The following is a 16248-nucleotide window of genomic DNA, read 5'->3' as shown; positions in this document are numbered from 1 at the left end:
CGACAAATATAAACGTGTCAGTTTCAACCCTTCATTTTGTCAATATTATCAGTTAATGACCTAATCTTTTCCTCCTGCTGCTGCTGTGCAAATGTGACCTTAAACCACGCTTGCTGGCGCAAGCTGATAATAAATAAGTATTTAAGTTAACCTTCCTCTTCTCCGATATCATTTTTCTGTCACCAATATTGTGAGTCAATAAGAAATAAATTACATGTGGTGGTCATGGTATACAAGGATTTCATTATGTGTCTAATTTTTTTCTTCTGAGTGCCACATACAAAAAACTTCGAAGGATGCAAGGGCCACTTTAAAGTTTTTTCATATCAGTTGCATGTTGTTTATGTTAGTTTTTTTTTCTCGTTTGTTTGTTTGTTAGTTTTTTTAATCTGCTTTGTGAGCAGCTGATGTTGGGGTAGTCGTTACCCCACCAGAAAATATCAGCCTCATCACTGAACAACAGCCGAATCTCATCTCTAGATTCAAAACCAAATCAAGAGCAAACTGTTGTAAGATGAACGTTTTTCCAAGCAGTTACTTGGGAATAATTCAAGCGATTGTTTCACAATTTAGACCTTGAAACAGAGCAGATTTTTGATTGTAAAAAATAATTATTTTTATTCACCACAGTGTTATGAAGAGAAATGTTGTTTTTCATTGTAAATAGTTTATTTGCATATTTAGAAAAGCTTTACAGTATATCCAAACAAATTTATTCGTAGCAGATTCTTAGTCGATGCTGCAGGCCGCTTAAAAATGGATTGAGGGCCACAAATGGCCCCGGGGCCATAGTTTGGACACCACTGTCCTATACGGTACATAAATTGATATCATTGAGATTTGGATCTCTTTATTTTTATTTTTTGTTTTTGGAAGCCATGATGTTTTAACCTGTTAGCTAGTGGACAGAAAACAATCTTCATATTGATCAACTTTAACTTCATGCCATCGATATTACTCATCTTGATCATTGGCTACACTATAGAACAGCGAGATGAAGGGAAAAAGGCCAGTTATGTGTTTATGTTCACACATCGCTGTCTGTCCACAAGAAAACACGTTCACACACGATGAGGCACATGAGAAAAAGCAAACCTGCAGAAAGTACGAAAATGCAGGTTTAAAAACAAACAAATCACCGATATTTCTTTTTGCTTCATTTTCCATCTTCGTGTCATCCAGATGTGTGGGCTATAATCGTAAACATGATGCAAATGACCTCTCTCCCCCAGCTCAAACAAAGACCAATTAGAGAAAGTGGCAAGTCGTGAGGAAAGATGTATTACGCTTTGACTTAAATGAGTTGTCATCGCTCTACCACAATAAATTATGTCATTGGCTCAAGGTGTTTGCGTTGTGGTGGGAACATGAAAGTCAAACTTCTGCAGCTGCTCTTGCTAATTCCGTTAAAAATGCAACTGTGGCCAACTCCGTTAGCATGCTGTGCACGCTCTTAGCTTCTTGTTTAAACTCAACGGGCCTCAGTCACTAATAAATGCGTGGGAATTTTTGTATCCTACGCACATGTTGAGCGCATACACAAAATCACAGCTGGAGTCACATGTGCGTACTGGACCATTTTCTTCATACCACTGTGCATATGTTGATGAATCAGAATTCAATCAAAATGGCGATGTCTTTTGCCTTTTTTTTGGTCCTTTTTGTGGCACCTCAGTTTGCATAACTCACGCGCATTTTCAGCCCAAAAAGGGCATCCGGGATATTTGACTCATTCACCAGTAAAAAGTTAATACTTTGTCTAGCATTAATTTGATAAACTTAAAGGTGCATTGTACCGTTTAAGAAGGTAATGTTAAAGCTTTAATATCATACATGCTCCACCAATGCCCAAATGAGTATGAAGAGCCCTGGCTGTTTTACTGTGATTGCAGCTTTTATCTTTACTTTATAGTAGAGTGTGCGGACCCTGCTCACTCCACAGTTTCTTTGGGGAGGGGCGGAGTCTTTCTTACCTCATTTGAAGTCATGTCTTTGTCAACTGCGTTGTTTTAAGATCATGCACGTATTTGCACGCGCATCATGAATGAGCCTGACAGAGGCTGCAGTTACGCTTTGGGCCAGAGGTGGCAGTCGCGAGTAAAAAAAAAAAAAACAAATAAAAAAATAAATAAAAAAAATGCCAAACTGCACAAAGATCCTTTAATTATTTTGATGACATCACCATCTGTGCTGAGGAAATGGGTAACAACCAATCACGGCTCACCTGTTTTCTGGGTTGGTCATTATTTGTTTCCTTAGCACAGGTGATGTCATCTTCAGTCGACAGCAAGTGGCATAATACATTTTTAAAAGTATTAATTGATCATGAAAAATAATGACATTTTCTCTTTTTTATAGAGAAAATATCTTCTTTCTGTTGAAAATGGCCCAACGAGTCATGTATTACTTAATTATCACTGCACAGAGGTTTAAAAAAAATAAAATAAAAAAAAATTGTTATATGGCCACTAAACATCCATAACTTCTCAGTCCAATTTTCCTAAAGTTCGTATCAACCAAAAGCTTTCTAAACTTGCTGAACACAAAACCTGAGCCCATAAAATAATGACATCGGTCATTTTGAATTAATTCCGAGCTTATGTGTCAGGATCGTGGTAGAGGTTGTGGACCCAAATGCAGAAAGACGTCCGAGAAGACAGGTTTGCGCAGACAATGTTTAATAGACAGGATTACCAGTATAAGTGGTGACAGCAAACGAAATGATCCAACAAGAACTGCACAAAAACCAGGAACTAAATACAAGCAAAGCAACGAGCCAATTAGAAACACCTGGACACAACACGAGTGGCTGAGGGAGCTGATTGGTGGACACAGGGGCTGACAAACAGGTGGACACAAAACCATAACGAGAAAGACATGATCCACAAGAAGCTGATTGGTGGACACAGGAGCTGACAAACAGGTGGACACAAAACCATAACGAGAAAGACATGATCCACAAGAAAACAAGACATAAAATGAAGCATAACTAAATCTGACGCTCAACAAATAAGGATCATGACATTATGAGAGAATGCTGTACACAAAACACACGTGCATGTGTAAGCCGAGTTAATCGATACAAACAGACAGGAATGATGCATCGTCTTGTAGTTTTGGCATCATTAACCCAAACTAAGAGATCATTATTTTATCATCTATAAGGGCAGGTGGTTAAAAGGATGCTGACCCAAAGTTGTACTGGTGCAGAGGAATGCTGGGTCGATAGCTGTTTTGCTTTTCTTTTCTTCTATTTTTTTTTTTTAATCATTGATTAACTTTGCCGTGACTCACCGGGCTATTAATCACCCTTGTTGGCTAGTTTCAATTGAGAGCGGGTCACTTCAAACAACATATCAGTTCAGCTGTCTTCTGAACAACATAACCTTTATCAGTGAAACTCAACCCTACTGGGAAAATAGGCGTGGCACCATCGGGACATCCAATGTTTGCATGTAGGTACAAAGGGACTAACACTTGTGCTTATCTCTGCACCAGCAAATGATTGTTTTTTCTTTTTCCGTGTATGTTATTTATTTCACTGGTGTTTGCTCTGTGCTGTAAGTGATAAATCGTTTTGTTTTGTTTTCACAGGAACTCTGGCAGCAGGCGAACACAATTTCCCTTTCCAGTTTCTTATCCCAGGTGTGAACTTTCTTTCAATGATCTGTTTAACTTCATTGCTGTTCGGGGCACACCTTGTGTTTCTTAAATTGTTGTGTGGGCTTTTATTAGAAACCCAGGAGAACTGATAACATAGTGCAATATGGCACAAAGCAGATCTGTGATTGGTGGGTTTAAGTCGTGAGGTGATTCCTGGTTAGGAAATGTGTGCGTTTTATCTTTGCATTGCCCTTAACATACGTCTTCTAAAGGCGTGACTGTGAAAGTAACCTCGAGATCAACACAACATACTTATTAAGAGTGAAGTTTGCTATCACACACACACACTTAGCGTGGGCTGAGGCACAAGGGGCTCGGTTTATTTTTAGTCCCTCTCCTGTTGTGCAGTCGGGGATTAATTGGTCGTCATGCCCCCTTGCTTTTCCTCGCCCCCTCTCATTCGCTCTGACTGACAGACTTTGCATCAGGAGAGCCAGGTGGTGAGTTGTAGGAAGTGTCAAGGTGGAAAAAACAATGCCCACAAGCTCTGTCCCTTTATGAGCGAATAATATTTGGTAGATTAGCACTGAGACAAAAGGTGGAACCTTGAAAGTGAAACACTGATGTTGTCGTTTTAATCCCTAAAAAGGGTACAGTGCAGTGCACCCTCTCACTCAAAGTCAAAAGGATGGAGGATGGAGGATTTGTTTATCTTTATCAATTCCTTGAAGATGTTACGTTCTGAGGTTGGATCCCAAAATCGCAGACACAAATAAGATTTTAACTCTTTATTCACATAACATCAAGAGGTGTAGAACAAACTTGACTAGACAAGAAACAATGAGAATGCATCGAGAATCACAAGACGGCAAGCCCCCTTTGGGCTGTGGAGATGCACAGATGAACAGAGGTAATAATCGGACAAACACACACTTCTCAGTTTGGCTTAAATAGACAGTGAATCGATCTCATTGGTTGTGGCTAGATTTGTGGGTAACAGTACTGGCATGGAATCATCTGGTTGGCTGTTGACCCAGTAAAGAGATTAAAGATTCCTGACATCACATAGCATCACATAGCCTAAAACCAGTTGAAACTAGATGATGGTTACATCAGTACAAAACAGACACTTGACCTCCTGGTCATGACCCAAACATAACCCTGGCATGACCCAGTCATGAGTCAAGACCCAAACACTACTCCTGCATGACCCTAGTCATGACAGTACATGTATGAGGATTCCACCTGACGCCATCCATAACTGTATGAGGTGGTTGCTTAGCAGTACTGTAACTTAAGTTTTTTTTTTTAATATTATTTTTATATATCTTCTTAATGTGATATGTAGTGTATAAAACTTGTCATGTGTTTGGTAACATTTACAGTGCTAACTATCAAAAAAACGATAACCCAAGTAGATGCATTTTAATGGTCTTAAGGGGTGGGGGGTGGGGGGGGTTCTAATGTAGCTGTAACAAAAAAAAAAAACAATACAGTACAGTACTTTGTTGCTTCAATGGATGGCCCAGCCAGTTATTCAGTTTTTATTGATCAAATAAATTTTTTTCACACAGGGACAGCTAACTTTGAATGTGGTTTCCATAATAAATAAAACCACCATTTAAAAACTGAATGTAATCTTTATTTGGTTATATTTGTCACATATTTACACCTGTTTGATAATCTTAAACATTATAGTGAACTTTTTGAACTTAAACTCAGAAGGACTTTGGAGGGTCAACTGTATCTTGTTAAAACTGTTCTAAATAAGTGTATTTCTTTAGTTTTATCCCACAAGTGTGTACATGTATGTACAATACGTATATATTTATTTACAAATGATAAATTCATGACATTTTAATTTTATCTACCGTATGTATTTTGTATTTTTATTTGATTGTATTTTACAATACTGACAAATAGTATTTTTGCCCAGGGCAGTCTGCTTTTTCCATGTTGGACACTGATTGTCCAATGTTGAGAAATTAAGTAACTTTGTCTTGGTCATTTTTCTAGTGAGGGTGGTAGCTAAGATAAACTCAAAACCAGCATGCTTAATACTGTATTAGAATGATGCTTAGAGGAAACAATGGTTGTCTAGCTCCACAGGGACATACGGTAGATTATGGGTGGAGAGTAGAACTCCAAAGATGAAACAGCGACACAGAAGTGTTCCTGTTTAGTGTTTGTAAGATGACATTTTGTTGTAACTATGAGAACACTTTTTGGATTTATTTGAAAGGTGAGACAATGTTTTACATAAGTCGTAAAACCTTTTCTTATCAAAACATTTCACCCAACATCAAGCTGTGATTTTTGCAATGCAATGAATATCCGTGTGGAGCATCTCCTTCGGGAATGTTATTCTGCTGCTTGCTCTGCTTCTGCTGCCAGGCTGTCTGCACAATGACTGCAGCCACCTGCCTTCCCTGGCTAATTCTAAAAGCAGACTTCTCCCTTGAGAAATTTCTCAATGAGGAACAGGCTGGAAGCAATACAACAACAAGCTCAGCTTTTATTTCGGATGCTGCCCCTAATACTGTTTAGGTTAATTATTTGTCAAGGTAAAACCACATTTTACATTTATCACTCATGTGGCCTCCAATATCCTTGTCTTGAGTCAGAAAAATGCAGTTCAGACAAAACACGCTGAGTGCATTTTTAAAGCCGTGCGTATTAAAATTCCTTTATTTTTTCCCTGGCATTCCATCAGCTGCAGCACCAACTTCTTTTGAAGGACCGTTTGGAAAGATTATTTACCGTGTGAAAGCTGCCATCGACACCCCTCGCTTTGCCAAGGACTACAAAGCCCAGAGGCCCTTCTACCTTCTCAACCTGCTCAACCTTAATGAGGTGCCGGACATTGATGTAAGTCTACTTCTTATTAATCAAAGAGTAACCTTTAGCTGTGATTAAGGTTTGTTTGATTGATTGCACATCTGAGGAAGATCTCAGCACAGCACACAGACACGCACATTAAAAGGCTCCACCCATTTTGTGTGGCATTTTCATGTTCCTTTGGGAATGAATGATAGCTTGTCCTGGGTGTACCTCTAGGTTAGCTGGGATTGGACTGTGGCTTTAGTAAGACCTTGAAAACTGGATGGATGGATGGATGGATGGACAGACGAATGCTGTCAGTTTCTTGATACAATCATTCAACTTGCTTCTCTATATTTGCAGCACATGAGCTACGCTGTCACCACTAAGAAATTTAACTACCTTCTGGTGAAGTCTGGGACCCTCATGCTGAAAGCTCGGAGTGACCTCAGGGGTTATATTCCTGGTCAGGTGATCAAGTTAGCCACTGAGATCCACAACAAGTCTGGAAAAGATACAGGATGTGTCCTGGCAAGTCTTATACAGGTAAAGTCTGAAACCCTGAATGAAAGTAGGGATTTTTGATACCACTTTTATTCAAACCGTAACCAATAAGTGTAGTCTCAACCCTTGAGTAGGACCGATATCAAGTACCGTTACCACTAGTACTTTTGATACATCAAATAGCCACCAAAAAACAGTGACAGATAAACGTCTCATAGTATTTTCTTTAAAATTACATGAAATTAATGGAATTACATTCTTCTAATTTCTATTTCCTGAGTGTAAAACAGTGACAAGAGACCGCTGTCGTGAGTACTGATACCTTGATATAAGGCCTGGAATTGATAATACAGTACTTATGAAATGTTTGCTGAAAATTAGGGATGGGCGAGTACCGATACCAGGTATCGGTATCGGGCGGATACCAGCCTTTTTTCAAGTACTCGAGTACTCGTGACGCAGACGAGTACAAGTGACCGATGGCAGAGGGGGAAGACGTTAAATGAGTCCTCCTTGCCTGTAACTGGCTAGTGCCAGTTTTTCACCAAAACTTTACCGGTTTGGAAATACTTCAAAATTGCGAATCTTAAACTAAAAGAGCATTTTTGTGTTTTATTTTGAGCGTTAAGACTATTGAAGAGTGACTGTGCTGTTTTTTGTTGTTGTCAAAATTAAAGGAAATATATTTGTTTAAAAATATCGTTACCGGTATCGGCAGTTGGTATCGGTATCGGTGAGTACTGAGGGTCTGAGTATCGGTATTGGTATCGGTCTGAAAAAAAGTGGTATCAAACATCCATCCATCCATTTTCTTGACCGCTTATTCCTCACAAGGGTCGCGGGGGCTGCTGGCGCCTATCTCAGCTGGCTCTGGGCAGTAGGCGGGGGACACCCTGGACTGGTTGCCAGCCAATCGCAAAGTACACAGAGACGAACAACCATCCACACTCACACGCAGGGACAATTCGGAGCGCCCAATTAACCTGCCATGCATGTCTTTGGAATGTGGGAGGAGACCGGAGTACCCGGAGAAGACCCACGCGGGCACGGGGAGAACATGCAAACTCCACCCAGGAAGGTCCGAGCCTGGACTCGAACCGGTATCAAACATCCCTACTGAAAATGCTTAAAGTGGAAGTCAACCCACCAAATTATTAATATGTTCTGTGCAGCCCACTAGTCGAGTAAACACGGTACAGGACTGTCTCGGAAAATTAGAATATTGTGATAAAGTCCTTTATTTTCTATAATTTTGTTCAACGCTGCAATAGCTGGAGAGATTTATGAAAGCATTTGTAGTAACTGTCACATCTTTCTGTTCTCATGTCTATGATTCTTTCCTTACCAGAAAGTGACTTACAAGCCCAAGCGGCACATTTTTGACCTCCGAACCATCGCAGAGGTGGAAGGAGCCGGCGTGAAGGCAGGAAAACACGCCGAGTGGAGAGAACAGATCATTGTCCCGCCTCTTCCTCAGTCAGCGCTCACAGGCTGCAGCCTCATCGATATTGACTATTTCATTCAGGTTTGCGAGTCTGATTTGATGGTTTCAAGTGGAAGTCAACCTTTAACATTTGACAATAATATTTTACATGTGACCTCACGAGTCTAAACATGACAGTCTGATTAATAATGAAGCAAATCAAGTGGCAAATTGGCCGCCCCCTGAGATGGATAAAAACCGCTTTTGCTTCATAACTCATATTCCACTAACACAATATCAACCAGAATACCATATTTAGACTAGTGGGGCTGCATAGAACATAATATTGTCCCAAAAAAATGTTTTTTTGGTTTGACTTTAAAGATCCTATGACACTCTTTTTTTTATTTTTTATTTTTTTTATTTTTTTTTTAATTGGGGCGTACAGAATGAAAATACATTATAACGTTACGGGTGGAAAAAAGTGACAATCATTTGCGTTGTTGCAAAATTTCAGACACTTTTTCTTTATTATAAAATTTCCCAACCTCTTAATTGTACACATACATACCCATCCATAGTACTAAACCATTTACAGCTTCCATTTGATAATAATAATAATAATAAATACATGGACAAATTAGTGTGGGATAAATATTTCCAGTGCTGTCTTTAAACATATCAATATAGTCAGAGTAGATGACTTATCAAAAATTATTTAACAAGGAAATGACAATATTATTTTAGTTAACTAAAACTAACGAAAAAAACAAAACTAAAATTAAAAACAACTATTTAGTTACCGAAATTAAATAAAAACGAAAATGCTTTTTTAAAAATGGAAACTAACTGAAACTACATTTTATGTTTACAAAACTAACTAGAAGTAATTATAATTATAGCAAAAATGTCTTTCCTTTTAGTCTTTGGTAATGAATTTAATGCATGAGCCTTTGGGGATATTTTTTAATGTGATTTTAAGTAGATTTATTTGGATATTAACCGAAATAAGGACGTTTGAAAGTGTGCCACACAGAAGTGATGTCATCTATTAGCAGCCAATAGAAAAGCACCTTCAGATGATGTCGCTCCCATGATGTTTTTTAAATATTGTGCACAAGTAATACACATAAAAAAAACTAATATTAAAACTAAGCATTTATCAAATAACGAAAACTAATAAAAACTGACAGAACCACCCTGAAAACTAATTAAAACAAACTCAATTTTAGCTGATCTGCACTATATTGTAGTTGTTAGGAATTTTCACATCGTACAAAGTAAATCCAATTTTTGTTCATGACAAATTTGTTTGTCTGAAGGAAAAACATTTGTGGTTACAGATAGCACTAAAATCTCCGGATGCAGTTGTCACCCTGCCCATCTACATCGGCAACATTGCCGTGAACTTGTCTCCTGCAAGGACTGTACCTTCGAGTCCAGATCACTGCGGTGTGGCACCCAACGCGGAAGGGGTGACACCCAGTGCCCCTCCGGTTGAGGACGATGAAGAGCTGTGTGCAGGCGGCACCGCCAGCGAAGAGATCCCCACCAAAAGTCATTCTCAGCAAGATGCCTCTGGTCAGCCTGTCACCATGTCCCCGAGCGCTTTTAGCCACGCGCCCAGTTCAGTGCTGCTTCCTGGCCGCAGACAGCCCGACGCTTCCTCGCCCCTGTTCTGTGTTTCAACCGGGGCCACCATACCTTTCTTCACTGATGGAGACCCCACACCTGTGCCTACTTCCTGTTCGCTCATCTTGCCACCAGAGTACAGCAGTTGGGACTATCCACACGGTAAGCGTATGGTGACAGAGTGATTTTCCTCAGTGTGGCAAAAGAATACATTGATTTTCATAGTCCCTACAGTTGACCAGTAACCTGTGGGATGACAAAAATTTCAGGACTATGTGAGGATTTTATTTGAACAGTACAGTTACAGTTACAGTAAATGTAACTGGTTAATTCTGAAACCAGCCACATCACCACTAGTGTTAATTTCGTTAACGAAAATATAACAAAAATATTTTCGGCAACAACACACATTTTTTTCACTGGAAGATAACTAGACGAGTCTGCAACCTTCATTAATAAACAATAACTGCGACTAAATCAGTATGCATTTCAGTTGACTAATGAAGACAAGACAAAAATGTACTTCTCAATAAAAACTAGTGTTGTTCCGATACTGATACTGGTATCGGCAGAGGTGCCGATACTGCATAAAAACAGTGGTATCGGTATCGGTGACTACTCACAAGTAACATGCCGATACCATTAATTCCAACACTAATATAGGATTTTGGATGCAGCATCTTGTGTCTTGCTCGTGCACAACATTCACTCATATAAGACATGTTCACTGCATGCCGATCTAAGATATCCTATTGGCCCTTGAATGCTCTGAACCAATGGCAGGACAGCTTTTTCATGTTGAGGAAAAAAAACCCTTAAGTATCGGTATGGTATCGGTATCGGCCGATACTGCAAAGCTGGGTATCGGTATCGGGAGCCAAAAAATGGTATCGGAACAACACTAATAAAAACTGGACTAAAATCTATGGAAATTTTAGTTCATGAACAAATACGAGACAAAAATGATATGATTTTGCAAAATTCTGTCTCTGCTAATCTGTCACTGTGACACTGTCATGTGACACCACCTTTCAAATCTGCAGCTAATGAGTCCAACACATAGGACAGATAGGAGGTGGATTCACAGTGAAAGGTTAAAAAATCAAAACAAAACTATAAATAATAGTTATAACGTACCATTAATCCAATGGCTATAATGTTCCAAGTTCACCACTAATTACAATAATAACAATAACTAACTAGCTCGTAGTATGGAGCCATATCTACTTGTTGATATACTGTAATTGTGTGTGAAGATGAAAGAAAATTTCTTGTAAAATAATTTCAGATCTGAAATGTTCAACATTATCTGCTGACATCAAATATTCAGTTGTAAAATAATTGTCCTAACTAAAACCAGACTAAAACGTTGACAATTTTTTTCAAGTGTGATTGAAACTGAGACTAAATTTTAAAATGTTTGATAAAATTAACACTTATAAGAAGATGTACACACATGTGCAACTACATTTCCTTTGTTAGTCATTTTTATTTTACTTAAAAAAATAAATAAAATATATATATAATATGTATATGTGTATATATATATATATATATATATATATATATATATGTATTTACAGTTTATAAGTCACGGTAGTGGAAAAAGTTTTGAAATGATTTATTTTCTTTGTTTCTTTTGTTATGTCTCAAAAACTTACCATTTGGACTGGGGTGTGTAGACTTTTTATATCTACTATAGCTCTTCAATTCCGACGATAAATTAACTCAACTAAGATTGAATTCATTCATTGACAGTATAAATTGTAAATATAATCAATTTCTTCTAAATACACACACAAAAAAAACCATGAATAGAATGAGTTAGTATAGTAATCATATTTTCATGTTGCAATGACTTTGCTATTCAAGTGTGAGATTGCAAGTAAGTTTTTGTCCATACCAAATTTGCAGTGACCCTCCCCCCCCCCCCCCCCCCCCCTTTGGTTGCTCAAAGGTTAATAGCAGTACTTTCAAATATTTCAACAGCCTTATTCAGCCCAGTACGTTTTTATTGTGAATCTTTTTTTTCCCAAGTTCCCCAAGTGACTCATGAAAGTAACGCAATCTGACTTCCTTTCTGGTTTAAATCAGTGTCACAGAGCCTCCACCCACTTGTGAAAAAAGCTGCTAGAGCACCAACTTCAGTTTAGAAAAAAAAAAGACAATAGAAGAAGTACACGATGAAGCAACTTCTCTGAATGAATCACGAAAATAACGCAATATGTCACCCTCTCGTGTTTCTATCTCTGTGTCGCAGAGCCTCCGCCCACTTACGAAGAAAGCTGCAGTAGCACCAACTTCAGTTTAAACAGTGGACAATAGAAGAAGCAGATGATGAAGCCCCGCCCACGGCTCGTGGAAATACCCTATTGAAAAGAGGACCGGCTTCAAAACACCAAAGATGAATATGTCCTCGACAAAAAGGGATCATGTCTTATTGTGAATATAAGAATCATATTTTGATCGAACATCCGCAGCTCAACACCACTGTGCTTAAACTAACGTTGAAGAAAAGCGATTGGACTTTTATCTAATATAAAGGAAAAGCGATGTGAACACATTTGATTTTATGTTTCTGTGCTTCGGCGCATCGTAGCCAAACAAGGTCTTACCTGCTGACATGACAATGGAGAAAATGGAACAGTGATAAGTGACCTAACCTGAAGTGATGTTTTGCGAATACTGACTGTGGGAGGAATTCACTCCCTTGCTGCGTTTATGTCACGTCATAGCGCCTCATCAAGGAATTTGTCCTGGATCCTGAGGGAATGCTGACCTCGGAATATGTTCACAGCCTCAATTGTGGAGATAATCACAGCGAGCACAACATCAGCTGGACTTGTAGTTTGACCTCTAGCAGGCTGTACTGGACGAACATTCCCACACAAAGTACGAGACTGATCCATTTGTACTTATGAGTGAGGATGTGCCTGAATTTACACACAGCTCACGCAAAACCTTGTGGTTGAACAATGAAACTTCAGATTGAATAGCTGTACGAAATGAAACAAATGTTTCCCAAACATAGTTTGAGCCATAGATAACTTGCACTCACATTTCAATGAAAGCAAAGTGCCATCATGTGTGAACAGGAAATGATTTTATTTATTATGCTCAAATAATCTGTGATTTAAACGGGTTGGAGGAATTAATTCAAGCACAATTCATTCATTCTACAGAATAACTCTGTGGGTGTGTGCCTCCAATAAGAGCACATATGTGGTAGTGACATCATGTATCAACAGCTTGCAATTGGTATATCCAAAAAATGTGCTTGTCCTCCTCCAGTTAAATAAAGATAATTCTCATCAGTGGGCCGTGATACCATTTTTTTTTTTTTTAAATCATGCCACGTCTTTTTTTTTTTTGTAACATCTGCAATAATTGTTCCAAACTGTACTATTTATGTGTCACTGTCAGTTTTCTAAATTCTCTTTGCCATGATTTAGGATTTCTTAAAAAGACCTCTGCCACTATATTAGGGATGTAACAAGCGCGATATCGCGATATTGTGATATTAAAACTGCCACAATATCGTCGTCATCATGTTCACGATATTTTAATGCAACACATCTGTTAAAAAAGTCAGGTTGATTTTCATTTGTGCAGTTTTTTTTAGTGCAATTTAATTTTCACTATGGATGTTTTTGCCCTTCTATGTTTAAAATCTACACTAATTTTCAAATGAAGGGGAACGTAATATGTCAGTGAAGCAAGTCAATATGTGGAGGAACTCAATGTGTGCATGCATTAACAACGTAACATAATAATAATAACAACATAACAAAACATAATAATTAGGGCTGCACAATATATCGAAAAAATATCGATATCGCGATATTGGCCCTTGCAATATGCATATCGCAAAGGCATGCAATAAGTTTTATACTGAATTTTATGCTTTTTATATGAATTTGACCAGTCATATGTTAACTAAAATGTGCATCGCTACGCAATAGTTGAAAATTATCAAGACATAATTACAATTAATTAACTAAGATTACATAAAGGTTGCTTATTTTGTCGCATGAAAAATGTTTTTCTTTCATTAGATAATAAAAATATAATTTCTTTAGGTACATGTTAAATATCGCAATAATATCGATATCGCTACGTTCGGCAAGTATATCACATATCGCATGTTTTTACAATATCGTGTAGCCCTAATAATAATTTAACATTGCTGTTATGTATATAAGCACAATATTGTGAGCTCATTTTTTACAATATTGTGACCTTTTTTAAATATCGCCAACCTCCCCACAATATCGTGATAATTATTGTATCGTGAGATTCATATCGCGATAATATTGTATCGTGACATTTGGGTATCGTTACATCCCTAATATATAGGGCCAATTAGAGTGTGTCTCAGTACAAATGAGACTGACTTGAAGTCGAGGCCTATGCTGCATTCGAGGAACGTGGGAAGTCGGATTTATCCCACTCGGATTGTCTCAGTTCGACCACAAAGCGTTTGAGGCGAATGACAACAACAACGATGGCTGATTCCGATAAATTGTTTGTTGTTTTGGTTCACGCAGTCCATACAAATCACATTGGGTAACGCAGTTACTTATTTTATTAAACTATTAAATATTGAAGCTCGTCTGTGAAGTGCAGGGTGGCAGTGCGTAACCTTAAAGATAAGGTGACTGGTTCAGACCCTCATAAGATGCTCACAGTCAAGACGCTCCTCTCTAAGATCGATCTAAGGTTGTTCCAGTGACTCGGTCATCTCATTATGATGCTGCCTGACCACCTTTCAATGGAAGTGTCCCTACATACCCTACTGGTAGAAGACCTATTAGTATACTCGGATTGAATTCTGATGATATACTATAAAGAAGAAACATACGTAGGAGGTAGTGGTTATAATTTCTGCCTCACAGTTCTGAGGTTTTTGGTTTGAATCTTTGTTGGAGTTGGTATGTTTCCATTGTGATTTTATTGGCTTTTTTCTGGGTTATCCAGCTACCACCACAGTCCACACATGACCAAAACATGCATGCTAGGTGAATTGAAGACTTTAAATTGTCCGTGTTGGTGGTTGTTAGCCTAAATGGGCTGTGTAATTAGTGTGCAACCAGTCCAGCGTGTACCAAAACTGTTGGAACTTCAGCCCTGTAGCGTGAAACTTTTTTTTTTTTTTTTTTTTTTCCCATACTTTACAGTATGACACGCAGCAATCTAATTTCTGGTATATGACATTGATTTTAGGTAACTTTCACATGGATGTTGGGAGAGACCTGAAGACCAGCTGATATGAAAATTCTGTATTATTATTTATAATTAATTCCTGTCTGAAATTAGAAACTGGCAAATCCAGAAACCGTGGTTTTACTGTAAAAGTAAAACAGCAATGGTACTTTTGTTTGACATCATAGTGAATGTACGTCTTCTACTGTTCTGGGACTGCTCATCATCTTGTTGAAAAATATAATGAAGTTCAAGTTACTCCTTGGCCATAAGGTAGAAAGCTTCTGTTGCTTAATGTGGACTATGCCAAAAACAGTTTATGTATAAAAACAATGGACTCTTATGGCTGTTGGAGGAAATATGTGCAATACCCAAGATTGCCAAGAGACGCAGCAATTTAGCTAAAAGGATTTTTTGCATTGCCTGCAACATTCTTGATTCTCACATTTTTGACCAAAGAGTACAATAGTAGTGATTAACCACTTTTTTTGTGCAGTTTTTATACTCACCCTTTCTCACATATTTAGAAGTGGCATCTGGTTTTGTATTTTTTTTTTTTTAAATACTTGTAACTGGTTTACAGGTGCAGTATGCAGATAGCAGTAGTAGCACCTTATGTAATATACAGTACTGTATCAAATGTGTATACAATAGAACAATAAAGTTATCTGACTTGTTTGGTCATTTGTGAACAATGTCACATTCATAGCCTTCAAGTGTTTCCAAAAACACTTAAGTCTAATTTGCTCACTTAGCTATAGGAATTCTGAGATGGTATATTGTGGTTGTAGACATTGAAATTAAAAAAATATCAGTCTAATTAGATTGTGTCACTTTCTTGTTTCCTGTGCACTCTGGTACAAACCAATGTATAACAAATCTGGTAATTGTATTGAGGTCTGGATGGCTTCAGGTCCATTAACTCAATTAACCTGGGTTAGTTAATCACGCTCATCAGTACAGCTTTGTTGATTGAGCCGCTTGACCACCACTGTGTAAGTTACAGTATTTTGTCCACCGTGTGAGAGATATGAGAACGATACAATATTTTAACGGAATCACAA

At 38.1% G+C, this 16248-nt stretch overlaps 1 protein-coding gene across 1 annotated transcript in view; it reads left to right on the top strand.

The window, feature by feature from the left end:
• arrdc1b (arrestin domain containing 1b) overlaps positions 1-15868 on the top strand; it is a 34714-nt gene extending 18846 nt beyond the window's left edge. Inside the window, exons 3-8 of the mRNA XM_077497974.1 lie at positions 3595-3645; positions 6317-6471; positions 6787-6969; positions 8276-8452; positions 9694-10144; positions 12243-15868. Of these exons, the coding sequence (XP_077354100.1) occupies positions 3595-3645; positions 6317-6471; positions 6787-6969; positions 8276-8452; positions 9694-10144; positions 12243-12307 (1082 nt within the window). The 3' untranslated portion in view covers positions 12308-15868. The remainder of the gene's footprint in view (positions 1-3594; positions 3646-6316; positions 6472-6786; positions 6970-8275; positions 8453-9693; positions 10145-12242) is intronic.
• The last annotated feature ends 380 nt before the right edge of the window (positions 15869-16248 follow it).

The sequence above is a fragment of the Festucalex cinctus genome, chromosome 15 (assembly GCF_051991245.1).
Source record: "Festucalex cinctus isolate MCC-2025b chromosome 15, RoL_Fcin_1.0, whole genome shotgun sequence".
Lineage (NCBI taxonomy): Eukaryota > Metazoa > Chordata > Actinopteri > Syngnathiformes > Syngnathidae > Festucalex > Festucalex cinctus.
Note: the sequence above shows the minus strand (reverse complement) of the source record. Positions and strands in the feature narration are given on the sequence as shown.